Genomic DNA, 27549 nt, shown 5'->3' with positions numbered 1-27549 from the left:
GATTGGCACAGTCGGCATAAGGCAACCAGGTGACAAATCGGGTGTACAATGTAGAAGCGGGTTATTCTTGCCCCACATCCTCTGCAACAGGCCCCCCAACTCAGCCAGTGGGTTGCGCAACATATGCACTGGAAGGGGCGGTGGCATCGTACAACGGCTCTAGGGTGGCGCCATCTTGTTTTAAGATGGCGGTTGCTCCAATCAACTGCACCTGTGTGTTGAGGGAGGAGGGACTGGCCCCGTCCAACAAGAAGTAGAAGGGCCTCTGGGGCAGCAAAATGACGGAGGATCCCTGAGGAAAGGAGGAGTGGCAGCCGGGAAAATCCCTGAAGAGGAAATGCAGCTCTCTCCAATTACAGCAAAACGGGCGCAGTTGTTTTGGGCCTGGGTATCGACATTAATTTTCAGCCAAGGCCTAAAGCAGCGGTAACCCATGCGGTCGTCCCTCACCCCCCTGAATGTGACAGGACTACAACTCCCATAATGCCTCCTATGTTTGCTGGCCATGCTGGCTCAGGGGTTGATGGGAGGTGTAGTCCAACATCATCTGGACAGCATCACTTGGTCTGTTGGTCTGTGTTGGAGGATCCTTTGGTTAAGAAATGCTCCGTGGTGGGGGTGGCACATTCAGGGCGCCCCCCCTCCATGGCAGCAGGGTCCAGGGGGCTCTCCTCAGTGGGTGTGACATATGGCCCCCCTTTGTTCACCTTGTGCGTTGCCACTCCTAGTGCCACGTTGGTTCAAGGCGGTGCTTGTTTTCTTTAAAAGCAAACAAATATACAGGAGGTGTCAGCGCTCAAACCGGTCTGGGAACACCACCTGCCGCTTTTGTGAAACCTTTTTATCCTGAGTGTGGGAATTGGGTGTAATTACTCAGGGCTGAAGAAATGGCACTCTGCCCATGCTCGGGGGCACCTTCCTTCCTTCCTTCTCCACCCTCCCCCCCCCCTTTGCCGCCTCCTCTGCGCGCCAAGCTTGAGTCCCAGCGCAAATTAAACCCCGGTGAAAGGATTCCAGCCTGCGCGGCGCGTGTTAAAAATTAAAAGCTAACGAAGGGAGGAAAGCGTGGGGCCATCGCCCTCTGCTGGCTGTGGGTGCAAATGGTTGCAACACTTTGCAAATAAATAAAAAATAAAATAACAACAGAGGAGGATTGTGGGATCGCGAACTTCCTTCATCTGTCCAGGAAGACAAGCTCGTTGCACACGAGGAGGCGGCGGCGTTGAAGCAAAGTCGGGGAGTGGCACACCCAGCCCACGAAGTCCCTGGAAGTCTGTCGGGCCACGGTAAGTGGTGGCTCTCCCCGTCCTTAACTCGCGTGCCGTTTCTTTTCTTTTCTTACTTAAGGCTCAGAAGAGGGTCGATTTAGGAGCTGCGAGACCTGGGTTCTAATCCCCCCACTGGGCCATGAAACTCACCGGTTGAGGCTGGGCCTACCTCGCAGGGGGGAAACAGGTTGGCCACCGTGAGCGCGTGGGAGGGAAAGGTGGGATGCGCAGGCAATAAATAAACAACAGCGAGCCGCATGCTGGGTCGATACAGGAGGAGCTTCCCATAAATGCTTTGCTTCATTCTGCTAAGAGGGCTTCCAGACGAACGGGGCATTAAGGGAGTGCGTTTGTTTGTTTGTTTGTTTGTTTGTTATAGTGGAAATGGTCTCCCACCAGATGTCAAAGAAATAAACAACTATCTGACTTTTAGAAGACATCTGAAAGCAGCCCTATTTAGGGAAGTTTTTAATGTTTGATGTTTTATCGTGTTTTCAATATTCTGTTGAGAGCCGCCCAGAGTGGCTGGGGAAAGCCGGCCAGATGTGCGGCGTATAAATAATTTTATTATTATTATTATTATTATTATTATTATTATTATTATTCTGACCCACCAACCTCAGTCTGCCCTCAGCCAGCCTCCACTTGCCTACTTTCTTCCTTAAAAACACTCCAGGGCATGGCCCTGGCTTTTGTTTCTCCTGCACTTTAGTATTGCCCTTTGTAGAACTAAACCAGGAGGAGAAGCAGGAGTGGGGGGACTTGAATTAGTTGGCTCCACCTGTCATTGTCTTGGTTTAGGCTGCTTTCCACCCTACTAGCCTAAATGGACCCTGCTATTCACCCCTCACACATTCCCAGTTTGTCTTTTCATTGCAATTCTGCCTCTTGCCAGCCACACTGATTAACGCACCCTGCTGGTATGTCTCAGGGCTGTTATTTTGCCCCTCCCTCTACTGTTATCATTCTGAGCATGCACACAAGTACTTCTGTCCCTGTGCATCACATCTTTTCTTTTCTTTTAAACAACCACCACCACCAGTATTTCCCAGGAAGAGTACAAGGGCAAACATTACCCAACCGCATGGAGTGGTTATCTTGTTTCACAGTGGACAAGATTGCCTCCACCAGCAGCATCTCTCATATTATATTGCTCTTCAGAGTCCACTGAATGCGAGGTTTTGTGGGTGAGCAGTGTCACACCTCCTCTTGTTTTTGAAGCCTTACAGGCCCCTCCCCACATGTTGTTGCTTTAAGGTGGTGGTGGTGACTTTGAGGCAGAGAATTCTTCCTGGTTCGAGCCCCTACATTTCATAAGATACAGCTAAGGGAGAGACAGTGTGCCACTCATTGCAGTCCGGTTGCGACATCCTACAGAACCAATTGTCACCACCTTAATTGATGTGCTTGACCACATTCCTTTCCCACCTAGTGTCCAAAGTTCACATTTATTTGCCCAGCCATCCACCTAACATGCCTGTAAACGCATGGTCAATATTGCCTCCATTGTGCTCACAGGTGAGGGTGGATTTAAACCAGACACTTCCTGGTTCATAATTCCAACTCTTCAGCAGCACCCTACGCAAACTTGGTACCTCATCTCGCTCCCGTTTTTCAGGGACAGCATATCAGTTCCCAGGCTCTTATTCCTTACAGCTACCCTCCTTATGACCCATTATTGATACTGTCTCAGGAACAGCATGTGAGAACTGGTTACACTAAAATTTTTGTCTTCTAAATAATTTTGTTTCTTCCATAGAGTGATTCCCATTTTTAGCTATGGCTGAATTGGTTCCCTCCCCTGAGGACTCCCCCACTGACCTCTGTCCTGATAGCCCTGTGGAACCACTGTCAGCCCCCGATTCTCTTCCAGCTGAACAATCCCCTACCGAGATCGACCTCCCTTGCCGCTTTTTCCTAGAAGGTCGTTGCCGCTTTGGTTCCCGCTGCCGGAACAGTCACCCTGGTGACATGGGAGCTGCTCCTCGTTCAGAAGACTGCGGAGCCAACCGCAGTCGTTCTCCACAAGGCAAGAAGCCCCCCATGAAGACTGCAGAGGATGTTATCTCTCGTCTCCTCTGGGACCCCCAGGTGCCTGCTGAACATTTTTCTATTGGTTACCTTGATCGGTTCTTGGGGGTATTGGAAGAGCCTTTTGCTGCTTTCTCCTGGGAGGACCTGGCTTCAGCCGGGCCTGGCGTGCTGGCTATCCCCAAACATAGGATCCACTATTTCAAATACAAGACTTGCATGGTGTGGGACAAAGTGAGCCGCACAGACGATGTCTTTGGGTCCACAGGAAGTGGGAGAACCATCTTGGAGGTGATGAAGGAAGTCGACAAGGCAGCCAGAACCACAGAGGAAAAGGCTCAGGGCCATCCTTCAAATGGAGACAGAGAAAAGGGGATGGGAGGTGTTGGACCAGGGGCAGCTAAAGGCAGCGGAGAAGAGGCGGTCAGTGGTTCAGCCAGAGAAAAACAGGTGGCCGAGACAGTTGGCGGACAGGATGCTGTCAAAGAGCTTGGGGAAGCAATGGATCATTTGGATGCCTTCAGCATCACAAAGGAAAATGATCCAATAGTGGAAGATGAGGAAAACACAGCTTTGCAGAGCAGGGAGGTGGGGCACCTTCCGCATCGCAAACAGCGTCCCACCCATTTCATAGCTATCCAAGTCACCAGTCGAGAGACCTGGGAAGCTGTGAAACTCTTCCAAGGCGCCCTCTCCGAGGTTCAGCCGAACCTAGAAGAGTTCTATGCCCCTTTGCCTACTCTGCATATCACACTGTGTCTGCTGCACTTGGGTACCCCGGAACACATTTGCAAAGCTGTTAGGGCACTCCAGGAACTGCAAGCCAACAGCCAGCGCCTGCTGCCCCCAGCCTTGCTTCTCTCCTTCCACAAGGTTGAGGCTTTCCATTCTCGTGTGCTCTACTTGTCACCAGCACCTACGCCTGGGCTGGGATCACTGGCCCGGACTTTGGAGGATGCCTTTAACAAGAAGGGCTTGGCAGTGATTCCTCCTCCGGACAAAGACAAGTTCCACTTGACCATGGTGAAGATCCCACGGGCAAAGGCAGATCTACGGTTGCCAGCAGATTCCTCATGGATTCCAACTATTAATGATTTAGGAACACAGGCTGTAGAGGCATTATGTTTGTGCGAGGTTGGGAAAGGTAGGAGGACTGATGGGTTTTACACCACGGTTCTGAAAATAGATCTATACTGAGACACAGGAGTGGCATCTCCTGTTCTGGTGCTGGAGGCGAAACTGGAAGTTTTGCTATGCTGCTGCTACTGCTACCATGTGTCCTTTCAACACTGGTGGTGATTTTTGCGCAAGATTGTGTTTATTTCAGAAAAGATCTTACCTCAAATGGACAGGTTTTGTCCAAAATCTGCGCCAATAGCGGTGGCACTTCTCTTCTGCTGGCAGATGGGACATGCATGAGCATGGTGCCTGGGGGGCTTCTGCCATCTGAGGCAGCAGCACACTCTGCCTTATGGCTGAGCTGGCTCTGCTGGGGCAATTGTTATCAAGCAGCAGGTAAGCATCTTTGCAGTCAAGATCCACTCTACAGAAGGGGTCTAAACCCTGTAAACTGTATTATTGTGAACAGCAGGAACACAGCTAAGATGGTGAACTAGCCTTGAATAACCTGGGCTAGCTACCTACAGAAGGGATTTAAGAGGAAGGCTGGGGTGGAGGATGCTCAGACTCTGCAGATACAGTGGTACCTCTGGTTGCGAAAGGGATCCATTCCGGAGGCCCTTTCGCAATGTGAAAAGGCCGCATCCTGAAGCGCCGAATCTGCGCACACGCATGATGCAATTCAGCACTTCTGCACATGTGCAAAGTGCCATTTAGTGTTTTTGTGCATGCGCGCGCGTGCCGAACCCGAAAGTAACCCATTCCGGGACTTCTGGGTTCAGCGCGGGATGCAACCTGAAAAGACATAACCCACAGCGGATGTAACATGAGGTATGACTGTACTATACTTATACTGCATTAAGCTATTCTGAGGAAACAGTAGGAACTACAGTGTCCTTTCCCCATTTATTCAGGCAGGATACATCTGGTAGACTAGAGCATAAGTACATTGGGGTACTGGGAACTACACCTTCCATGGGAATGAGAACACCAAACTTTGACAAGAAGGAAGTGGCTTGGCTGACATGGCCTTTTCCCTCCCTTACGTAACAAAATGAAACAAGACTTTTGAATGCAGATAAACTTGTTCTGACCATTAGTCATGACCAAGACCTTTTGAGAAGAAAGTGAACTGAGCACTTTTACTTGTACCGATTTCTATGGCTGTTTGTCATGACTAAATGGCAAGCATTGCAGGCCATTGTCCCTGTACCATGTAAGGAGGAAAGCTGCAAACAATGTAGCTGACTAGCTCAGAAAGGCTGCAGGCTCTCAAGTTCCTCTAACAACCTCCTCCTCTCTCCCCTGTCCCAACACTTTGCATGGTAGCTTTTGCAAGTCAGCGAAGCTAAACACATCACACACCCCTTGCCTGTTACTGGGGACAGATGAAAACAAGCTAGAATCTCCCTTTGCATGTGCTCTGTTCCTGTGTTTTGTTCCTATGCCCCCCTGTTCAATCTTACGACACCAACACACCAGAGATTTTGCACATTTTTGTTTTCAAAAATTTGCTTTTAATCAGTTGGAAAAAGATTCAGAGGTTTCTGTAAAGGAAAAAGGAATCTTTGAAAAATCCAGCCCAAGCCAAAACATCCCAAAATTACACATGTTCAAAAAATAAAGAGAGAAAGAAAAGAAGAATTAGAGCAAAGGAGAAAAGGAGAGGGTGGGGAAGGGATTATGAGAAGGCTAGAGACTAAGGGTGGGAAAGAAGGGGGAGAGAGAGAAATGGGGAAGGGAGAGAAACAATTGGACAATCTTTCAAAACTTTAAACAAAATTGAAACAATGTAAAGGAAGAAAAGTGGAAATGGGGTGGTGCGTTTTCTGAGTTTACCTGTAAAGAACTGAGGACAGAGGGAGAAAAAATAAATAAATAATTTTTTTTAAAAAAACCTGAGCATGACAACTCCAGAACACAATAGAAAAGGAGGAGATTGCAAGGATCATCTTGTGTGTTGATTCAATTCCTCTGTGGTTCCTTCTTACTGCCTTGATTTGATTCTCTTTATGTCGCCACATCCACAATGAGGTGCAATTTACAAGTAAGTCTTTTGCATTCTCTGCACAGGAAAAAGTCACTGAAACTGGTAGGAAACACGCCAAGGCAGGCTTTGCTTTGCTCATCCCCCTCAGGCTGGTTTTTTGATCGGCTGGAGAGGTGGCATCTCTCATTTCTCCCTCTCATGCTCTTTTGGAGCCAGGCCGTAGCTCGGAAGAGGAAAAAACTGAGACAGCGTTAGTTTTTGAGGAGCACAATGGAGAACACAAAATGCGCACACAAAACAACCTGGATTTTTCATCTTCAGAGAAAACCATCTGTTAAACTCATCATTATAAAAGTAGAAAAGCACAGATTCTTTTTTTCCTCTTAGAAAACAAAGAGTTTTCCTAGCATTATTTACAACTTGTAGCTTCTGTACAAAATCATCATTCCACATATTTACACAAGGGAACCGTTAGTTCTCATGTACCGCTGACTTCTCAAGTGTTTTCCCAGGTGGAATCTAGATGAAATTACGCCTCTGGAAAGATACTCGTGTGGTTTTAGAAAAATCTGGACAAAGGGGGTCCCCCTGTAGCTTAGGGAGAAATCATTCTAACTTCCTGAACACTCTTGTGAGCGTGAAGGGACGGCAACACAAGGAGACAGCAGTTAATTCCGCATCTCCCAGTGATTCACTTAGAGATCCCTGTTTCTTTCCCCAACCCTTTATCTCAGCCATTTCTGACCAATGAGTGATGGATGGGGTCTTGCAGCTATGGTTTCTCATGCATCTTGACACGAGGGGAAGAAAAACAACAGATGATCGTAAACTGATGCTCACGTATTCCCCAGCACCTCCCTACCCCACTGCTGGCAAAAAACACAATCATTAGACTGAACTCTCTGCTCTTCTCCGTTCCTGGTGGTCTCAGACGCCATCCGATGTCCTTGGATCTTACCCCTCTTCTCTCCGTGTGTGGCGTGGACAGCGGGAGAGGCGCGGCACAACTAGGTTCCGGCATGCCCACAGCAGCCAACTGAATCTGGTTTTATATATGTATAAATATATATACATATGTACATAGGTTAAAAACGGGGCAGGGCGGGGAAGTGGGCCTTATACTTTCAGAAATTGGCCAGGACCGCCAAGCTCTGCTTGCAGTCAATCTTGGTGGCGTCGGGACTAGTATACACAAGGGACAGAGCTGCGAGGAAGGCTTGGCACTCCTCCTCGCTCTCGAAGGCCAGCTCTGACACAACGTAGGAGACTGGAAGCACCGGGCGGAAACTGAGGGAGATAAAAAGAGACACTGGTGAATGGGAAAAGGCAGCAGATGAAATCCAGGCTAAGACGACAAGCAGAATCCTGCCCCTAAGTATGCAATTAGTTACCATTAGCTACCCTGGCAACGCGAAGAACTTCACTTGAGCGCGTTTCGTATTTAAGCTCCTAGCCCTCGTGGTTGTTTTTTAGGAGAGTTTGAAAAGAAGGGGTTCATGTGGGATGGGCTTTCAGTGTGCTGCTTAATTTGTGAAGAGGAGCCAAAGTTCAACTGGCATGAAGTTGAGTGTGTGTACAGAATTAATTACAAAGATATGGGGCTGGTTGCAATAACTGAGGCATTCTATCCTTGCTCAGAAGCACATTCAGGAGGCCTGCAGGTTTTACTAAGTCCTAAGCTATGAGCAACAAACCAAAACTAAACCTACCTCTACACCCCAATGCAATGGTACTAAACATACAGAGTGAAGTAAAAGAGGCAACTAGCTACACCCAAGGCAGGGAGGGAAGAGTCGTCCAGACTGTGCTGGTAAATAAATAGCAAGTTAGTGATGAAGCGCCCATATATCCTGAAAATGCAGAATAGTCAGGACTGCCATTGGGCAGGTATCGGCTCTCCTCCAAGTGGAAGGAAAAGCTTAGAAAAATGTACACCGCTGTACCTGTGGAGCAAGTGGGTGAAGAAACCCACTTCAGGGAACTCTCCTACGTCAAAGTAGAATTGACTTTATATATAGTACCAATTGTCAAAAGGGTGACACCGCAGAAAGAGATCTTGGGAAACGGGGCAGGAAAGGGTATGCCATGACAAAATATACTAACTTGCTGTTCTAAGAAATCCTATTAGTCGTTCACAACCTTGCACATAATTAAAGCTTGCTCCTTCAACTCTTTAAATAAATAAATATATACAGTGGTGCGCGGGTTGCCGCGGCAAAAAAACCGCCGAAAACCTTCGTCTTGCGAAGCGCGGCCATTGAACACTTTGTCTTGCGAGTCACCAAAAACATCGCAAGACGCTTTCGTCTAGCAAGTTTTTCATTGCGCGAGGCATTCGTTTTGCGAGGTACCACTGTATATATATTAGGACAAAGCAACTGCTCTACCCGCAAGTGCTGCACTGCATTTTTGCCCTCTTAGCATCTTTTACTAGCCACAGCCACCTCCATCTATTTTTGATTCCCATCTTTCGGTTACTTCTGGACTAATGGGCAGTTACCACTGCCACTAATTACCAAAGTGTTTTGTAAGCTTTTGCACCCTACAACCATTTCATTAAATCCCTGTAGACAGAGACCCCCCCTGGCACTTTAAAGGCTTGCGGCATAAACAGAAGGAGCATGCAAAGCGTATGTGAGCACAGATACCACCCATCTATGCCAGCCCTTTTTTCAGTACAATGCGCAGTGGGATTTCCTTTCCTATCAGGATGCAACATCCAGGGCTGCATCCCACTCAAAGCAACAGAGTGTAGATAGATGGCATTCATGCTCAGATGCACATCCAAGGGAGGCCCAGAGTTTCCAGTTCCAACAAATGATAGCTATGCAAGCGGTAGCTCTCTTTATCTGAACCAGGGCAGGCACTGTGCCATGGGACAGTCCTATTCCTTACCCTGCCTCCATCCCTCTTCAGGTGTGGGATGCAGCAGCAGCAGCAACAAAATTAAATCTCACAGGTTTGCTCCTGAAATTATTTCTTTCCCATACATCAATTTTGGTTTTTGTCTGGGGCAATGGCTATTTATTGCTTCTTGTGCCCAAATAAAATATCAATGCTGTATTTCTGGAATCAAGTAAAAATAAGATGAGCACTTCCATTTACTTAGATTTCTTAAGTGAATCCAAACAGCCCCGGTGGGTCCTTAACCTGGTCCCAGTTTTACAGCCAAACTGCTATTTAAAACCCCAGGGATCAATGGTGGCTTAAGCCATCTTCCTACTTACCTGTGAAGGACATGGCCGTCTAAGCTACAGTCGCAGAAACACAACCCCCCTTTTACCCACCTCTAGCTACAGGGGACTCAAGTCTTCCTCTTTGCTCCACAACGAAGTTGGGGCAGAGGGGAGAGGCAGGAGAAGTGTGCAAGTGTGAGTCATCTCCCCAGCCCTGACCCAAGGAGTGTCTGGTTTGACTTCACATACGTTTTGATCATGGCTTTGAGGGCCGATTTCCTCTCTCGCTCAGCAAACTTGTCAATGAGGTAGCCGGACATACAGGGTGCTTGTCGGTACAGGCAGAAGAAGCGGTGGTAGTTGGACAAGGCCCAGGCAGCCCGCAAGGCGAGCGCATGTGCCACACAGGGGTCCGCTTTCATCTCTTTCGTCAAATACGCCAGCTCTGTAGTGATGTCTGGAGGGGAGAAAACAGTTTTCAAGACTCATTCTCATGCTATAACCTTCTCCACCCCCATTTGCTTACTCTCAAGTGCCCATTATCTTTGGCTTAAATATACAGGCCTATTCTTTATGCCTACATTTAAGCTTGTTTGGCTTGGCACAGTCTATTAACACAGTTGGTCAAGAATTTAAGCTCTTCTTTCACAACAGTCTGGAGCCTTTATCTGCTTTTTAGTCTTTTGAAAGCAGGTTTAGCAATATGCTTGACATCCTTCTAGGTCTGGCATTGATGGAAAGAACACTAGCCTTTGCAGGGTCAGGCTGTGGGGAAAAGAGGCGCAGGGGCTGGGAATTCCTGATGGGTCTCACACTACAGTCCAGTGTGTACAGTGTCTACAGGCACAAATGCCACAAAAAAGGGATCCCCATGTGCCAGAGGAACTCTGCATACTAGCCTTGAACTACTAGAGAGTCCTGCATCCCCTTCCCTTCAAGAATAATGTGCTAAACAGCAATGCACAGGGATTGGTTTCCTAACTGCAATTTACAAGTAAGATGGGCAGCCTCACCACAAAACTGCTGCAGGGTCAATTCAGATTAAGCTATGACCATACAGGTCTTCCTCTCCACCCATGCACCCCTCCCCTCCCCAGCCCCAGCACTCACCCCCTGAGTTTTTTGTGAAAATGTAATAGAGGATGCGGTAAGCAGTGAATTCTCCAACATTCCCAGGGAGGTTCTCCGCATAGAGTGACTTCAGCTGTGTCTGGCACTGGTTGAACTCCTCATGGTCACCCTAGAGAAGATACTCCCGTTATTATGGAACAGTTTCAAGTTGCCACACACCCCTCCTGCTCCTAGAGCCAGATACAAAATTGGCAGTCATGTGCTCCAACCTCACCAAGCCAGAAAGGCTCTGTGCCTTCCCTGAATTAGCACCATCCTCCTGCACTTATCCATTTATCAAGAGTGTAATGTGTGAATGGGCCCTTAATCCTCACAGGTTCTCATCTGGCTCGTGTAAGAGAGAAACTCTTTGTGCCACAAGGGCTACCTGCGTTGGGAATTGTCACACACCTGCGCCTCCCTCCCTCAAGTTCTGTGTACAGCAAGTTCTAGATATAATTCAGTTTACTAATATTTTATGAAACAAACTGGGAAACAATCAGTACCGGTATGTGACAGGTGAAGGAGATAGGAAAAAGGCAGAGGATAGGCCAGGGGTTATAATGTTTTGGGGCTCTTGGGCACACCTGCAAACTGGAGACTGCCATGGGCACCCCACCTGCACTACATTTCTCCTCTCCCCAGCTGTAAACCCCCCAACTGCCCCCTGCCCCACAATTCTATGTGGAAAAGGCTTTTATTGGCTCACTAAGGATTCTTTCAAACCTGAAAGAATTTTAGGGCGAGGGAGCAGAGGATAGGACCCTGTGGGTGCCAGAGGAGGTCTCTGAGGATACATGTGTAATCATGAGCACTAAGCTGGCAACACATTAACTTGGGGAACAAGGCACCTATGTCCTTCACCAAGGCATCTTCTTGTTTTTAAATGGGTGCAAGAAACTACAGGCAGATTTATAATGTTCTCCACGGTTACAAAGTGAAGTACACCGATTCTTTTTCCTTACTAAAATGCAAAATGAAAAGCAGGGATTCTCTAGTTTGAGAATACCTTGGTGCATCTGACAGAGGGTGGTAGCCACTATAGCTCTTCTCTACTGAAAAGGGCAAGCAACACATTTCCTGGGGCATGGTCTGAAGAAATGCCATGAAGCAATCTTGTTGAAGCTATTTAGTCCTGGGTCGGGTGATTGCTTCGACCTAAAAGTTATGTACATGGTTCTCCCACCTTTTCTCCTCATAGCAACCCTGTGAGGTAGGCTAAGCTACAAGATGGTGGTTGGCTCAAGATGACCCAGTGAGCTTCATGACTGAGGAAGGATCTGAACCTGGATCTCCCCCGTTCTAGCTGTGACATCACAGTGGCTCTTACCTTCTCCAGTGCTATCCTGGCATGGGTTTCATAGACCTCCACAGTGAATTCTGTACGAATTCCCTGAACCTAAGCAGGGCAAGAGAGAGGGTTAGCAAGCAGCTATAGGACAGTAAGTATTTACATATTCATCAATGGCTGAATTCCTTTCTGCTTTCCCACAGTGAAAGGAAAGTTTGGAATATACGTGGATAAATGAAGTGCAGGCTGATTCTGAAGCTATCAGGTTTGGGAGACACGTTGCAGCCTCCTGCAATGGATGGAGAGACTTTGTTGGCCATGCATAAAATGCTCCCCTAACACCTCCCCGTGGCAAATAGAAGTTTCTACAAGGCATTGATGCCAACCTGATCTTCCTTTCCTTGTTCTTGCATGATTCACGGATATGGGCAGTAACCAAACCAGAAGCAGAAATTACAAAGTAAGAGCATAAAAGCGTTCCGATAACGCAAATGAAGCAAAGCAGCAAGCCAAGGAGGCGGCTCAAAAGCCCAGTTATTTTAAACCAACATGAAAGCTAATATATAGATCATCTGTGCCACAAGCAGCAGAAGACCAAGGTGTACCAAACCCTACATTAAAAATAGCCTTTAAATCTGCTTCATTGTATGAAGCTTGCATTTTTAAAGCTTTTCTGAAAGCTTTTATCTTGTGTTACCTCCTGTGGACAACTCTACTACAGGTCCCCCAAATAATTTATCTCCTTCGCTCCCCGCCCCCAAAAGTAACCATCAACCCATGTTAGAACTTGGAAAGCTACAAAAACTACATTAAACAAAAAAGTTGGGACTTTTTTGGACTAGCTTTACTGTACTGTTGATGCCACCTATTGTGGAAGCTCCAGAGGTGATGCCAAGGCCCTTTAGTGAAAGCAGCTCCCACATGATTATAGAAAGTGGCAGGCCTGTGTCACCTTCGGGGGCTTCCAGAGTGGCATTCGGAGTTCACCTTGGCTGTTCACATGGCTTCAAACAGCTGTTTCCTTTCTTAGTACTTAATAATGAGAGAACAGCCTATGGCAGAAGGCTAACATGAATAAATTGCTATTAGCTGCTGCTCCACCTATATATCATGTCAGAGCTGCTCAACCCATAAAGCAGTGGTGTCCAAACTTTTTTCACAGAGAGCCAAATTTGATGGAGTGAAGGGCCACGAGGGCCGACCAAAGGGCCAACCTTTTTTTAGGATTGAAGTTGTTGAGGGTTTTTTTTAGGATTTTACCCCAGGAAATGAACTGCCACAGGGGCTGGATTAAACCGATCGACCGACGGGCCGGATTAGGCCCCCGAAACGGACTTTGGACATGCCTGCCATAAAGTAACACAGCAGTTCACAAAGGGCACATGTGTTAAAAGCCATAGGAACACAAAAAGTTGCCTAATTTAAGTGTTCCTTACACAAGTAAAGGTATGGCCAAGTACAGAACCAGCGAAACACTCATAAACATTGAACTGCAGAAATACAGCTTTTCTTGCACAGAATCGGGTTGACCTCTGTGACTTGCATAAATTGCACACTTCTAAGGCCCTGGAGCAACAGTCCAGCGATTTGCAGAAAGCTGCTCTTTCCACCTCTGGTTTCTGATAATTTCACTAAAAATCTCATTGCCAGCAATTTCAGATCTAGTTTTGTATGAAAAAAGAGAAGCAAATCCAAGGACACAAAACTGTATTCGGTACAAAGTTTCATGCTTGCACCAAACACACAAACACACACCTACAAATACACGTGTGCTAATCAGGAGACATGACACCCATTATGGAGAATTCAAATGTACCAATTCCCTTGCCAAAATAACTGGTAACTACAAGTTCTGTTGGCAAAAAGCAAGTCAATAGATGAAGGTCTCTTGCCTAGCCAGTCTATTCGTCCCAGCAAAACCCTCCACCCTCACCAACTCTTGCCATTCAGTGCCTCAGGAAAGCTTACAGTGAGATCTTGCCGTATGGATTTCATCTGTTCACAAGCATAGGCATAATCTTGCTTCTCTTTCCAGTGAGATTTCACCATGGTCAATGATTTTTTAAGCACCTGGAGAAAAATAGAATAAAAGGTTAAGTTAAGAGACTTCTGCCAAGCATTAGCTGACAAAGTTGCTCAACCTTTAGAATAGGAGCGGGTAGGATGCTGAGTGGTGGCTGGGTGAGAAGGCAATGGCAACTGCTAATACAGGGTTTCCCCCCCTTCCCAGGCCAGCATACTTGTTTATTATAGCATTTTTATTTCGCACTTTCCATTCAAATTAATAACCATCATAATCAAGGCAGCTATCGGTAAACACAGTTCTTATTCAATAAAACAGTACTTTTACTCCTTACAAAAATATGTGCACCCTAGTCAGTCTGATCCTGCCATCAGTATGCTGTATGTTTCCATTTGCCACTCAGGAGCCATATGGGTTCCAGCTAGTTTACCCCACAGCAGGATCAGTGTACTTTCTTTTCCTTATGTGTGTGAATGAGGTCTTGCTCTTTTCCCCTCCTCTGTGGCACACCCTTTCCTTGAGTTTTGGATGTATGCACCTCCCTCTTTCTCACCCACACCCCTTGCTTGGATGTCTTTTTAACACTGGTAAAGAGTTGACAACTTCCTTTGACCTGTGGGCTCCTGTACCACATACATACACATCACAACCTACTCTATTAGCTAAAAATAAAATGCTTCTTCCAAGCCTAATTTTAGCAGGGGGAGGAGCCCCTGTGGGCACCAGGAAAAGCTTATGCAGGCACAACAGCTGCCCCTTATCATTCTATCAGTGGCTGTTGCCCAGAAGCGAACACAGAAAGTTAATATGTCCAGGTGGAACAGCAGGAAGGCACAAGGTAAGCTCTTGGAGAAGACTCCACTGCCTAGGGTTACTCACAGACACAGGCCGGACAGTAGAGGGGTCCGGTGCACAAGTGAGACGCAGGTAATGTTTGGTGATCTCCTGGCAGGTGCCCACAATTTTCAGTTCGTTCCAGTCGAGTCCATCAGAGCCAGTGCTGTCAAGGCTATTGATCTGCAAAATGAGGGGCTCCAGGCGCAGTTTTTTGAAAAGGCTTGCATGCTGGAAGCGGGCTGCCCGCCGCTCCTTCTTGAACTCTTTCTCAGGATCTTCATAGTCCATGGTGTTGCGCTTCCGGTTGCGCTTGGAAGGGCCCTGATCATGCCTGCAGAGACCAGAAAGAAAGGGTCACCCCCAAGGAAGGAAATGCTATTCATAGGAATTACCCAGTTCCTCTGTGGATCAGACAGAACATGGTAACCCCTCACAGCCGCACCTGTTCTCATGGTCTTTCACTCACTAATCTAAAAACCACATGCAAGCAGCCAGTGAATATGCTGGGTTTCCCACCCAGCCAACCTACCTTTTCCCCCGCTGACCTCTCATCCGGCCTCGTTCCATGTGGCCTCCGCGGCCCCGGTTCTTCTGGGTGTTCCTGCGGCCACCCAAGCGACACTCAGTGCCTGAATAGGAACTGTCTGAATCAGAATCACTATTTTGAGAGAGGGAGAAGGAAAGTTAGTGTTTCATCTCTTAACTCTTCTATACAGGTCAAGGTCCTGTATTGTAATCAGCTTAATGTTACACCTGCCCCACTAGCTCTTGCGAACCTTAAGGCCGTTTGTACAATCATAAAATAACCTGGTTTTCAAATTAGCCGAGCTTGTATGTAACTTTTCCTTTTAAATTTTCTAGCTTTTACACTGAATACAATTCTGTCGATGTTCAGTATATGCCACTTCAGTGTACACCAACCAACACACCCCTTAATGACCTGGTGCAAACTAGGGAGAGCCCAAGAAACAGTCTCTGCTCCCAGTCTGCTTCTTTTACTTACCTCCGTCGGAAGTGGCGGCTGGGAGACCGTGACGAGGAACGTGACCTGGAACGTGAATCAACGCTTGAGGATGAACTGTTATCCTTCATGAAGACATTGCGGTTTCCGAACTTGGTGGGGAAGCCATTTCCACGAGTACGACCAGCCCCCGTTCCTCCGCCACCTCCTCCACGCTGTGGTTGAGAGTTGCCACCACCACTTCGCTGCTGCTGCTGCTGCTGCTGTTGCTGCTGCTGTTGTTGCTGTTGCTGTTGTTGCTGCTGCTGCTGGGAAAGGCTGGACTGCATGGAGTTTCGTGGTGAGTGGAGAGAAGACACCTCCCAGCGCTGCTGTTTCTTCTTGGGGCTTTCAGCCATGCTGTCTCGGCCCAAGCTGCAGAGAAAGCATGGGACTGATACGTGCTCTGGATGCAATCAAGTATTTACCCACATGCGCCTTTCAAGGAAAATCTGCCACGAAAGAACATGGCCCCCAACATGCCTCTCTCCAAACGCCCTGGATCTCACTCAGAATAATGGGGACAGCAAAACTAGCAACAACTAAGATCAGTGCTCCCAAGTCTGAAATCAGAAATCCTATGTAACATGCCTGGCTTTGCAGCTACTTACCCTGGAAGTGGCTCTCTGCTCCAGTCAATTGTATAGGCAGTGCCATCTTGCAGCCTAGCTTGTAGAACTTCCTTGAGCAGCTTCTCAGTGCGGTCTTTGTCCTCTTCCGACTCACAGGCAGTGAAGCAGCGTTGGACGTACTCCTTCATGTCTGGTGGCCAGTCTTCTGGCTTCCCCGTTGAAGAACTGCAAGGAGAAATGTATTTATATTTCAAGGCTCCAGTAGCATACTCTCTCAGTCATGCTAAGCCCTTTATTTAGGCCTTAGGACACTTTGAAGGCTTTTGCCATGTTTAAGTGGGAGGCCAAGAAAAAGCAAAAGTTTTGGGAAAACACCATCTTATTTATTATATACCTTCAGACTACATCTAACTGTGTTAGGCTGGCAAACATGGCAGCAATCAGCATTCTGAAACAGAAAGAAAACCCCTCACCAAGACTCATGCCACTCTTCAGGGTATGCCTCTCTGAAGTGTTACCAACACGGTCCAAAGTTTTTATGAGAGAGACTCATCTATATTGCATGGCAATTTCTTCTGAGCCAAACTCATTTTGCAATTCACTGAACCTAGCTCTTTCAACACTATCTCACCAACAGTTTGAAGGCCACATCTTCTAATGAATGCATCAGCTGGGGATGGACCAACCTCCAGAAAGAAATGAATGTTCTAGAGCAGGCACCCCCAAACTTCGGCCCTCCAGATGTTTTGGACTACAATTCCCATCTTCCCCAACCACTGGTCCTGTTAGCTAGGGATTGTGGGAGTTGCAGGCCGAAACATCTGGAGGGCCGCAGTTTGGGGATGCCTGGTCTAGAGGCTTCAGCAATGAAACACGAAAAGCCTTTAAGCAATATTCTCATTTAGTACTGAAATGTGCCAGCTAGCTGTGAAGAACACCTGGCTAAGGAGCATGCCTGAAGTGCTTCTCAATGAGGAAGGAGGCAGTGGCTGCTAGAACTTAGTCGGGGCTCTCAAGGAAGCACAGAAGTAGGCTCAGTGAGGGGCAGGGCTTGGGGAGAAAGTACAGCAAGCCAGACTGAGAGGCCTAGTGGGCTGCATTCAGGCTGTAGACCAGAGATTCCCATCTTTGCATGTACACCTCTGTGCTGTGAGAACTTTAGGGGTTTGAGAGTGAGACACTATAGTGAAAGTCCAAGAGCAGCGACGGCCAAGCAAAAGGCAGCACTGCTCTCAGGCTTCTCTCCTAGCATAATGGCATCCTAGTTGGTGAAATGGGGACCAGATATGACCATGATGTGGAAATCTCTGGTATACTGTATTTAATAATCTGGGCTGGATTGAAGTGAACAGATACAAAGTAAGTTAGGTGCTTCATTTCTACAGGCTGAACATCAGCTGCTGTTCTGAATCTTAGGTTACAAGAAACTCAGCAGTGCACAATCTTATAGTATCAGCAGGAATGTTTGCTCCCAGAAACCCTACACTGAAACCAAGCAACCAGGTACTTTCCAGCCTCTTCCTAGAACTAGGTGGCTAGAAACGTGCAAAAATGAAAGTGAAGTATTCCCAGGAATATGGAACAATCACTGACACTAAACCCGCCCTCCGCACACAGAAAGCACAGCCACAGGCAAGGGAATTTCTGCAACCTAGAGATTTGCTTGCCACCATCCCAGTTTCCTTCCCCTTACTAGAAGTGTGAGCACCTACCACCCAAACATAAATAATGAAAAACTGAGGAACTTGTGCACACCTGTGATTGTGGCGTTTCTCAGAATTCTGCTGGGAACCAAAGTTGCTGTGTTGTTGTTGCTGCTGTTGCTCTGAGGAGTTGAAGTTCTGATTTGTTACCACAAAGGGGCGTTTTGGTAGGTTGAATTTCAGACCACCAGACCCAGGTGCTTCTGTTGGGAAAGAGGGGGGTTTTGTGGCAATTCTTTTTTGGAATTTGGCCTTCAGCCTCCTCCAGGCACAGACTTAAAATGCCATAAGGGAGACTCTAATTAGTTACTGTGGCCACAGATGCTAGCACAATGGAATCTCGCGTGCCATTTCAGTTACACAAAAATGCTTTTACTCAATCAGTTCACTTGGATTCATGGTTCTTCACTGTAAACAAAATCCTGCAATCTGCTACTGAAGTAAGTGGTACCATTTGTCTCTGTAAAACTGCAGAGAAACAACAGTTCCTTTGAGTGAAAGCACAGCACAAATGATTATTTTAATTATTTGGAAATGCAGTAAGCACTCCAACTAGTCAGGACTGGATGCCAGGTCTTTTATAAGAAAAAAGAAATCTCTTTCCCATTGAAATCAGTGAGACAAGAGTAAAGACACAGCTACCTCACTGCATCAAACACCTACAGGTGAAACTCTGAAAATTAGAATATCGTCGAAAAGTGCATTTATTTCAGTAAGGCAACTTAAAAGGTGAAACCAATATATGAGATAGATGCATGACATGCAAAGCAAGATATGTCAAGCCTTTATTTGTTGTAATTGTAATTATTTGTAGTTAGGCGGGTCAATTATAAATGGAATGTAATTGAGGAAATGTAATAGCAATGTTTATTTTTGTATTATTGTAACTATTTGTTTTATTACTGTGGAATTTCCAAAAGAAAGCATTTGTAAAAAATAAAATAAAAATAAAAATAGTAAGTTGCATTACTGAAATAAATGCACTTTTCGACGATATTCTAATTTTCTGAGTTCCACCTGTAAGTGCAACTATCTCAATATGGATCCAATGAACTTTTTGGTTGACTGGGAAGGGCTTCAACTTGCCCAAGGGGGTTCCCAATCTTGCTGATTCTCCCCTCCAAGCTCCCTCATGTCACAAACCATGCAGATATAGAAGGCTCCCAACTCTAAAGAGCAGCTTTTCGGAGGATTCAAGGGGCTGCAGTAGGAAATCCACATTGCATGAGAACCAGTGTGCTGTAGTTGTTAAAAAAGAGTTGGGCTAAGACAGGAGACAGCCTAGATTCAAACCCCTATGAAGATCACTGGGTGACTTTGGGCCAGTCACTGTCTTTCAGCCTAACCTATCTCACAGGGTTGAGGGGGGGGGGGAACAGGAAGAGGGAGAACCATTATCATCACTCTCAGCTCCTTGAAGGAAAGGTGGTGTGTAACGATATGCACGCATGCAGAAAAGAAGCTGCTTGTGTTTCTCAAGAGTCCAAGCCCATATATTAAAACTTTACTAAAATGGCATCAACAGTTCACAATTCTTGGCTGGATTCAGTGGTTTCTAGTGCCATTTCAAGCAACTGACAAGGCTTGACTCTCTTAGCTTTCATTAGCTTTTCCATAAGGGGCACCCACCAACCAGCAAAGAGGAGCAGTGGTGAGCGCCTACATGTCTGCAGCATCCTCTCTTCCCTCAACCTATGATGTGAGTATGGTGATAATTTTTTATTTTCCTCTAGCGCAGGGGTTGCCAAAAACACTCCAAAGGTTATGGACCAGAACTTCTCTCAAACCCCACTTAGTAGAGCCAGGGGTCAGGGATGGTGGGAGCAGCCTTCCAAAGCATCTGCAGAGCACCATGTTTGCTGCTGCTACTGCCCTGGCCCTTAAGAAACTCACGTTTCATGCGGTTCCACAGCTGGTGTCCTTTCTTGGGCTTGGCGGCATCCTGGTAGGAATGCTGCTGCTGGTTGTACTGGTTTGGTGACTGGTTTTGCTGGCAGTGCGGCCCTCCAGGAGGCCCCCCCTGTTGTTGCTGCCCCCCAGAGCCCATGGGGTGGTTGCTATGTTGTGAAGGATGGCTGGGATGTTGCATAGGGGACTGCGGGGGATTGGGGACTTGCATCTGTTGCTGTTGGCCTGGGTAGGACATCCCTCCATCTTCCATGCCTGGGACTGGAGGCTGAGAGAAAAATGAAGGCAATTGGCACCATCACTATCTCTGGAAGCCACATTCATGGACAGTAAACATTAAGGGTGCAAGGCCTCAAATCAGGCAGGAGTCAAATACACCATGGCTTCACACTTCTGCCTGAAAACCTAGAACCCCAGCCTCCCTTTTTCCATGCCCTCTCAGACAGAACTGGGAAGGAAAGTCAGAATCTGTTTTGAGACCCTGGCTGCACAGAACTGTTTCTATGTGCTGTATTTCTTTTCCATCTCACTCCAGTCATTAACTACCAACACTGCAAACTTCTGAAGCAAGAATTTGAAAAGCCAAAAAAAACACCAAGTTATACAGTCAAACAGCACAGCACAATACATAGCTGGCCTTGCTCACATCCATGGTAGCATCACACCCAAAAGAATTTGGCTGAGTCAGACAAGTTTGGCTAGACATATGGGAAGGCAAAGAAATAAAGCTCATTTCCTCTTGCTGCCTTTAATACAGGCAACACCCTCTTTTCCAGAGAAGCTGTTTACTATTGGTAGCGGAAGGACAGATCACCCAACAGCCTTTCTGTAATCCACCAAGCCCTCTTCAGCTAAAATAGCTCTTTACAGTAAGAGATAAGACAGTATTTGGAGAAATTACTTAGGGGGAAACTAAACAGAGTTTAGGTATCCATTACCTGGTTCATGTTTCCCTGATGCTGTCCAGGAACTGGTGGTTGCTGGGATGCTGTGGACGAGTAAGAACCTGGGACACCGTATTGTCCAGGAGAGCCATACCCAGGATAGACATTCTGTGGGGAGGGAAAGCCATGGAATTGTATCAGAAGAGACATATTCAACATAAGAAGGCACTTCTCATGCAATATAAAAGTTGGGCACTTCCCCATGGCTTCTATACGGCAGTTCATGGTGGTGGCCAGAATCTCACTTGACTGAACAGAGGGTTTTTTCCCCCTTGCCCTGCCTTTCCTGCCCTCCAAGTCCTAAGGGTTTCACTCCACAAGCTTTCTATCCATGTTATAATAATAATAATAATAATAATAATAATAATAATAATAATAATAATTTATTATTTATACCCCGCCCATCTGGCTGGGTTTCCCCAGCTTCCAACACAATATTAAAATACAATAATCTATTAAACATTAAAAGCTTCCCTAAAGAACTCTTTGCTTCAATTTTGTTTTCAAACCGCAGAAATAAACAGCTCCAGCAGCAAGTTATGCTTTTGTGGCACACCTTCTCTGCAGTTTGCTTTGCGATTACCCTGTTGATTTGGTACAGGATGGAGGGAGGGCATAGGTGAAGCCCAACCAATGCGGTGGGAACTGCCTTCCCTTCTTGCCCCCCTCCCCCATTCCGAAATTCTAGGATCCTTGCTGCAGGTGTCTCTTGACTGAAGAAATGGAGTTACGATGGACAGGCTTAGGAGGCTGGCCAGCTGCTGTTACTTACCATAGGGTAATAGTAATTATAGGGGTAGAGGTAGTTGTACTGCTGATACCACTGATAGTACTGCTGCTGTTGCTGTTGCTGCTGCTGCAAGGATTCTCCTTGTTGGGCTGCATACTATAGAATAAAAAGAGCGCAAATGTGTATCATAAAAGGATGCTCAGGAAGTTGTTTGACCTTGCTGACATAGGAGCTAGGCTAGCTGTCCAATCTACTCCAGGATCTTACTACTTTAGTTTCAGAATGACAGATTTGGTTGTGTGTCCTTCTGTCTGTTCAGTAATACAATCATGCTACCCAGGCATCCAAAATCCCAATAATGCAGACACCAAATCTGTCCCAGAAAGCCAAGGCTCATGGCCTAGTCTACACCTCCCCAAATCAACAAGAATCTGTTCTTCATGCTATTGAAGACATGCCAACAAAACGCTCGTAGCATTCACGCTCATTTCCATGCAGTTACTGTATGCTTTAAGCTATGGAGCCTTGGACAAAGCCTCCCCTTTGGCTTCTGAGCAGAGTTCCAGCTAGCAAGTTAATATTACATTTCCAAAGGTTTGTCAAAAGCAGACTTGCACACTATGAAAACTGGCAAAGAATTCTGCAACCTCTCGGATTACTCCAAGATGCCTTTCCAGGCAGCTAAAGAAATATTAAACCTTCTTACCTGTGCATTAGCCTGTCCATTGCTGGAACCTTTGTTATTGCCAGAGGCAGCAGCAGCACTGGCCTTACTAATGCTAGCTAGTGCTTGACGGGCCTTCTCCCATTCGGGGTTCTCATGCATGGGGCCTTCCATTCCATTCTCTCTGCTGCTCCCGTTGCCCAGATTGTACTGGGGAGCCCTACAAGGTGACATATTGGGATGAAAGATTAGTGAATTCCAGGTTCAGTTATTACACAGCCAATTATTATTATTATTATTATTATTATTATTATTATTATTATTATTATATAACAGGACTGAACGCTCAAGGCGAGCCAGTATCATTTGAACCCAGATCAAAATCCTCTCAACATTCACAGCTTGAGTCCTCACATAAGTAAATTATGCACAGGACACATACTAGGTTCATGCCACAGTAAAACCTTATAAGCTATTCCTTTCCAGCTAAAGCATCTGAAACCATTCAATTGATCAGCATCCAAAAGGTGTGACCAGGATGCTCATGGCACATTGCCACCCATCAGAAGCATCAACACTGAAGTTTAAGGCCTTCTAAATCCAGGATGGGGGAATCTGTGGCACTCCATTTGTTGTCAAACTCCCAATTCCCACCAGCTCCAGCCAGCATAGCCAATAGTTAAGGAAGTAGTTGTGGCCCATATATGGAGGCTAAAAAGGCTCCCTCTTTGGGTTCAAAACTCTCAGTAATTTAGACCAAGGCTGACTAAGCCCCTTCAAATCAACGGCAGCTAAAGGGCCCTGGCAAAAGAAGGCACCACATGCGGCCAGGTACCGTAGCTGACTCACAAGGCCAATAGAGGCCCCTTTGTGACATCAGACCAGTTCAAGGACTGGTAACAACTGAAGCAGCAAATGCAGAAAAAGCAGACACTGGAAGACAACTGTTTCCTCCCTTCTGAAAGCCTTGGAGACCCTCTCTCTTGAATTTGAGCCAATTTATATCCTAATCTGAACCAGGATTACTTGCAAATACCGTAATCACTATGCAAGATAAGACAGAGTCTTTGTTTTGTTTTGTTTTGTTTTCAGGACAACTCTCAACTCAACCTTGAAATGAGCTCCATAAAAGCTACTAGCCTGCAATCTCCTGTTTTTATGTTGACCATTTGTAGCCTACGCACAAACACACCAGGTTTTGTGTCCTTCTACGTGGTTCCCTTGAGCCCACTCTTGTTCCCAAAGTAAGGCTGGGCATTTGATCAGTCCAAAAAGATCCAGGTAAACTGATTGGCGAAGTATTTGCAAAAAAATGTTTTTAAACATTAACTGTATTAGAACAAAAAAAACCTTAAGTTGTCAATAAAGTTGGCATGTATACTATTTACAGAAACAAATTAGTTAATGGGTTATTGTTCCACAGTAAGTGTGAACAAGTGAACAAGTGTGAACAACTCTAGACCTCTCTCACACAGAAGCTTGACAGAGCAGACAGCCAATCACATAAAGTAGGCAGACTGGTCTCTGTCTGCTATAAACAAGTTGAAATGACTGGTGATCCAAGGGTGCTACCTTTGCCAGTGATTACTACGTTCCTGTTTGAAGATGGCTACGTGGGTGGCACTGTGGGTTAAACCACAGAGCCTAGGGCTTGCCAATCAGAAGGTCGGCGCTTTAAATCCCTGCGGCGGGGTGAGCTCCCATTGCTCGGTCCCTGCTCCTGCCAACCTACCGTGTTTCTCATATTATAAGACACGTCTTATATTTATTTTTTCCTCAAAAAAACACACTATGGCTTATTTTCAAGGGATGTCTTATTTTTTTCCTCCTCCTGCCACGGCCGGCATTGCTGCTGCGCCTATCACTATGTCTTATTTTCGGGGTATGGCTTATATTCCTTGAATGCTTAAAAATCCTGCTATGGCTTATTTTATGGGTATGTCTTAAAATATGAGAAACAGGGTAGCAGTTCGAAAGCACATCAAAGTGCAAGTAGATAAATAGGTACCACTCCAGTGGGAAGATAAAGGGCATTTCCGTGCGCTGCTCTGGTTCACCAGAAGCAGCTTTGTCATGCTGGCCACATAACCCAGAAGCGCTCATCCCTCGAGTAAAGCGAGATGAGCGCCGCAACCCCAGAGTCGTCCATGACTGGACCTAATGGTCAGAGGTCACCTTTACACTTATGGCAGATTAAACATGGGTAAGCTCTCTCACTCCTGGGCTTTGCTAGGTGACACCATAACAAAAGGCAACTCCTACATAGTGCCAACTTAGACATTATCTGACTGTGATCAAATAATTGGTTGCCAACAGACAACAACCAACTACCGGTATTCGACTGGCAATTCTAGCAACTGGGCAAGTTGCTGTGAAGCTTGCCTTAACCATGAGTTGTTTTTTTTCTGCTCAACTCCACTACTAGATCTTTTTTCATTTAGAAAGCGGGTGGCTAACCTATAGTCTTCCAGATGTTGCTGAACTTCAACTCCTATCAGCCTAAACCAGCATGACCAAAAGTACCGGTAAGAGATGATGGAAGCTGTAGTCCAGCAACAACTTTGGGAGACAAGCTTTGATTCCAAAGTAGAATAAAATAAGCCAGCTTTTCTGCTGTTGGTTTGTTTGATTTGTTTGTTTGCATTTGACTTTCAATCATTTCTAAATTTGTTAGATGCTCTGAAGGCCCACAGGCACAAAAAGTAGTTAGAAATACTTAAAGAAAACATTCATTTATTACAGGAATTTATATGCTGCTCTATAACCAAATTCAAGAATAGTTACGACAACAATTAAAAGGAAAGAAAACACACCAAACAACTCAAGAACAGAACTTGTCCCAAAAACGTAAAGAACCTTACTTAATGAAAATGATAACAAAGCTTGTTTTTTTATTGCCCCAGGGACAACTTTCTGCAGAGGAAATGCAGCACTCACCCACATCTGATGACTAAAGGAGAAGCAGAGGCCTGAAAAAGGTAGGTACTATACATTTGAGACACTGGTCTCACTTTCCTTCCTCCTGAATGTCCTGTTACAGTCAACTCTGCAAGACCAGCAGACTTGTGAAATCATTGCCATTATGATGTCACAAGGTGAAATTATGATCTCAATGACCAAAGTCTCAAAAACATGTTTAGTTTTGGATGTGTCCTCAATACAATTCTACTGCTGTTATACCGGTAGCTGGCCACTGGTCCTATCTCTTAACATCCACATTTCCCCTATGAGATGATAGCAGGCAGTTACCATAAAGTTTGTCAAAACATCTATGCCAAATGCATCTCTTCTGCACTGGCTAGCCAACAAATCTGGCACACAGTATTTGGGTTTCACTTCAATTTCCTGTTATGTGACACACAATTTTGTGGGATTAAACTTGATTTCTCATTCTGCAGAACTAGGGCCAGCAATCTTGAGCCAAGACCTCAGACTTTACCTCCATCCAGAAAGCTGTTATAGCTGCAAGCTTTCATCTACGAGAGGCCTAACCCCTTCTGAGCTCTGATCAGTATCTCTTCTTTCCTCCACAAGCCTATCCAGCCACATAAAAACTGATCTCAATTTGCTCCTCCACCTGATGCTTGAACCTATAATGCAGCCTTACACTGAGCCAGACCACTGGCCCATCTAGCTCAGTGCTAGCTAGCAGTGGCTCTCAGAGGTATCCAGCAGGGGTCTTCCCTAGTCCTCCTGAGATATTGGGGGTGGGGCGTGGGAAAGAAGGTAAATTCTTTTCTGGGTTTGAGTTTTAGGCGCATGGAATTTCAACGTTGGAAACTAATGTATTTCCTTAGTCACACTCATCTGGTGAGTTGATATCATTTAACAGCAACAAATTCCTAGCCATTTTACGTTATGAGAGATAACAGCTGTGTTGCAGCCTGGAAAAGCTAGCTTCATATTATTTCAGCCACACAGCAACAAAAGCAACATTGTTATGAGCATAGTTCAAACGCTAGCAAATAAGAATGAGGAAGCAAATGCAGATCGGGTTACCAGAAGTACAGTGCACCAACCTTCTGCATTTTAAAATTACTCGGCGCACCCCAAATTCCTCCTTTAATCACACCCCACCGACCATATTAAAATAAACCCCTGCAATCACCATTCCGAGGCACGCTGGTCGCCTAGATTGGCAGCCATCCTCAGGTCCGTGGAGCCGACAGCCGAAACCAACCCTTCGCCCGGGAGAATCTCAGGCGGCGGCCTTCTCTTGGAGCGACTGCCGCCCCCCTTTCTTCGTCTTCTTTTCCACAAGTAGGGGCCAAACAAAGGAAGTTAACTGGGCGAGATGAACATCCCACTCGAGGCACCGCCGCCACCTGGGGACGCCCCTTGGGCACCCTCGACGCCCACTTCTAGGGCGCCCAGCACAGGGCGAGAGGAGGGGGCAGGAAACGAGGCCCCCGAAAAGCCAAAATCCTCAAGAGCGAAAGGTCAGGGAATCTCCCTCTGAAGCCCCCTCCCAGTAAGAGGAGCTGTGGTCTGCAGAGGTCGATGCGCCCTCCTTGCCGCCCCAACCCCGGGGTCTAATATCCTGTGTACCCCCGGCTGTTTTTTTTAAAAACTGTACCCCAAGTTAATAGTATTTTCTCTCCTACCCCGCCCCACCCAAGTCTCCACCAACGCCGCCCTCCTTTCCCTGGCGAAAGAGACCACCCCTGCCCTTGTGCCCCCTCCCGGCCTGCCCAACCTCGCCCCCGCTCTCCCCGACTCTGCTCGGCCTCGTCCTGCCTCCCTCAGTCGGCCGCTTCTTCCCTCATCCGGGTCTCGCCCCCTCCCCCCTCTTCCTCTCTCCACTCAGCCTAACAGGGCGGAGGGAAAAATAAAGGGTGGAAGCGGCTCTCTTGGCCTCGCCGCTGCTGACGGGAGGCGAAGTGGGGTGGCTTTTCGGGGTTTTTCTTGTCGTCGTTGTTTTCCTTCCGGCGCCGCAGCGAGAAGCGGGAAGGGCTGCAAGACCGCTGGGTCTCCGCGCTGGCAAGCGGAGGCAGAAAAGCCGGAGAAGGAGTCTCTCGCTTTTCCAAAATGGCGCCCGCTGCCGTCTCCGTCTCCTCCTCCGTCTGCCTTTTCTTCCTTCCGGCGGCCCAGCAGGAAGAGGGGGGGCGGGAGCAAGAGGCGTTCGACTCTTCGTCCTGTCAGTCAAAAGTCTTATTGCGGCGCTGAGGGGAGGAGGTCTGCGC

At 46.7% G+C, this 27549-nt stretch overlaps 2 protein-coding genes across 2 annotated transcripts; one reads left to right on the top strand and one right to left on the bottom strand.

Moving 5' to 3' along the window:
• Nucleotides 1-1062: 1062 nt before the first annotated feature.
• LENG9 (leukocyte receptor cluster member 9) lies at nt 1063-8614 on the top strand. The gene is made up of 2 exons (XM_035134807.2): nt 1063-1286; nt 3028-8614. The coding sequence occupies exon 2, from the start codon at nt 3048-3050 to the stop codon at nt 4494-4496; it is 1449 nt and encodes a 482-aa protein (XP_034990698.2). The 5' UTR covers nt 1063-1286; nt 3028-3047; the 3' UTR covers nt 4497-8614.
• LENG8 (leukocyte receptor cluster member 8) lies at nt 5929-27444 on the bottom strand. The gene is made up of 15 exons (XM_035134805.2): nt 26475-27444; nt 22409-22586; nt 21745-21858; nt 20967-21080; nt 20014-20296; nt 18173-18323; nt 16457-16642; nt 15849-16220; nt 15375-15503; nt 14888-15176; nt 13954-14055; nt 12025-12093; nt 10695-10824; nt 9834-10041; nt 5929-7695 (listed from the first exon to the last, which is right to left on the bottom strand). Exons 1-15 carry the CDS (start codon nt 26510-26512, stop codon nt 7533-7535), a joined length of 2526 nt encoding a protein of 841 aa, XP_034990696.2. The 5' UTR covers nt 26513-27444; the 3' UTR covers nt 5929-7532.
• Nucleotides 27445-27549: the final 105 nt, after the last annotated feature.

Source organism: Zootoca vivipara, chromosome 13, assembly GCF_963506605.1.
Source record: "Zootoca vivipara chromosome 13, rZooViv1.1, whole genome shotgun sequence".
In the NCBI taxonomy this organism is placed as follows: Eukaryota; Metazoa; Chordata; class Lepidosauria; order Squamata; family Lacertidae; genus Zootoca; species Zootoca vivipara.
The sequence above is the reverse complement of the archived record's forward strand: the minus strand, read 5'-3'. Positions and strand labels throughout refer to the sequence as shown.

Bases quoted from the DNA above. Each gene is read 5' to 3' on its own strand.
- LENG9 (XM_035134807.2), top strand. From the start codon at position 3,048: ATGGCTGAATTGGTTCCCTCCCCTGAGGACTCCCCCACTGACCTCTGT.
- LENG8 (XM_035134805.2), bottom strand. From the start codon at position 26,512: ATGGCTGCCAATCTAGGCGACCAGCGTGCCTCGGAATG. The intron at 16,643-18,172 runs GTGTGCACAAGT...TTCTCCTTGCAG, and splicing joins GAGAAACGCCACAATCACAG to TTCTTCAACGGGGAAGCCAG. The intron at 7,696-9,833 runs GTATGTGAAGTC...TATCTCCCTCAG, and splicing joins CTCAAAGCCATGATCAAAAC to TTTCCGCCCGGTGCTTCCAG.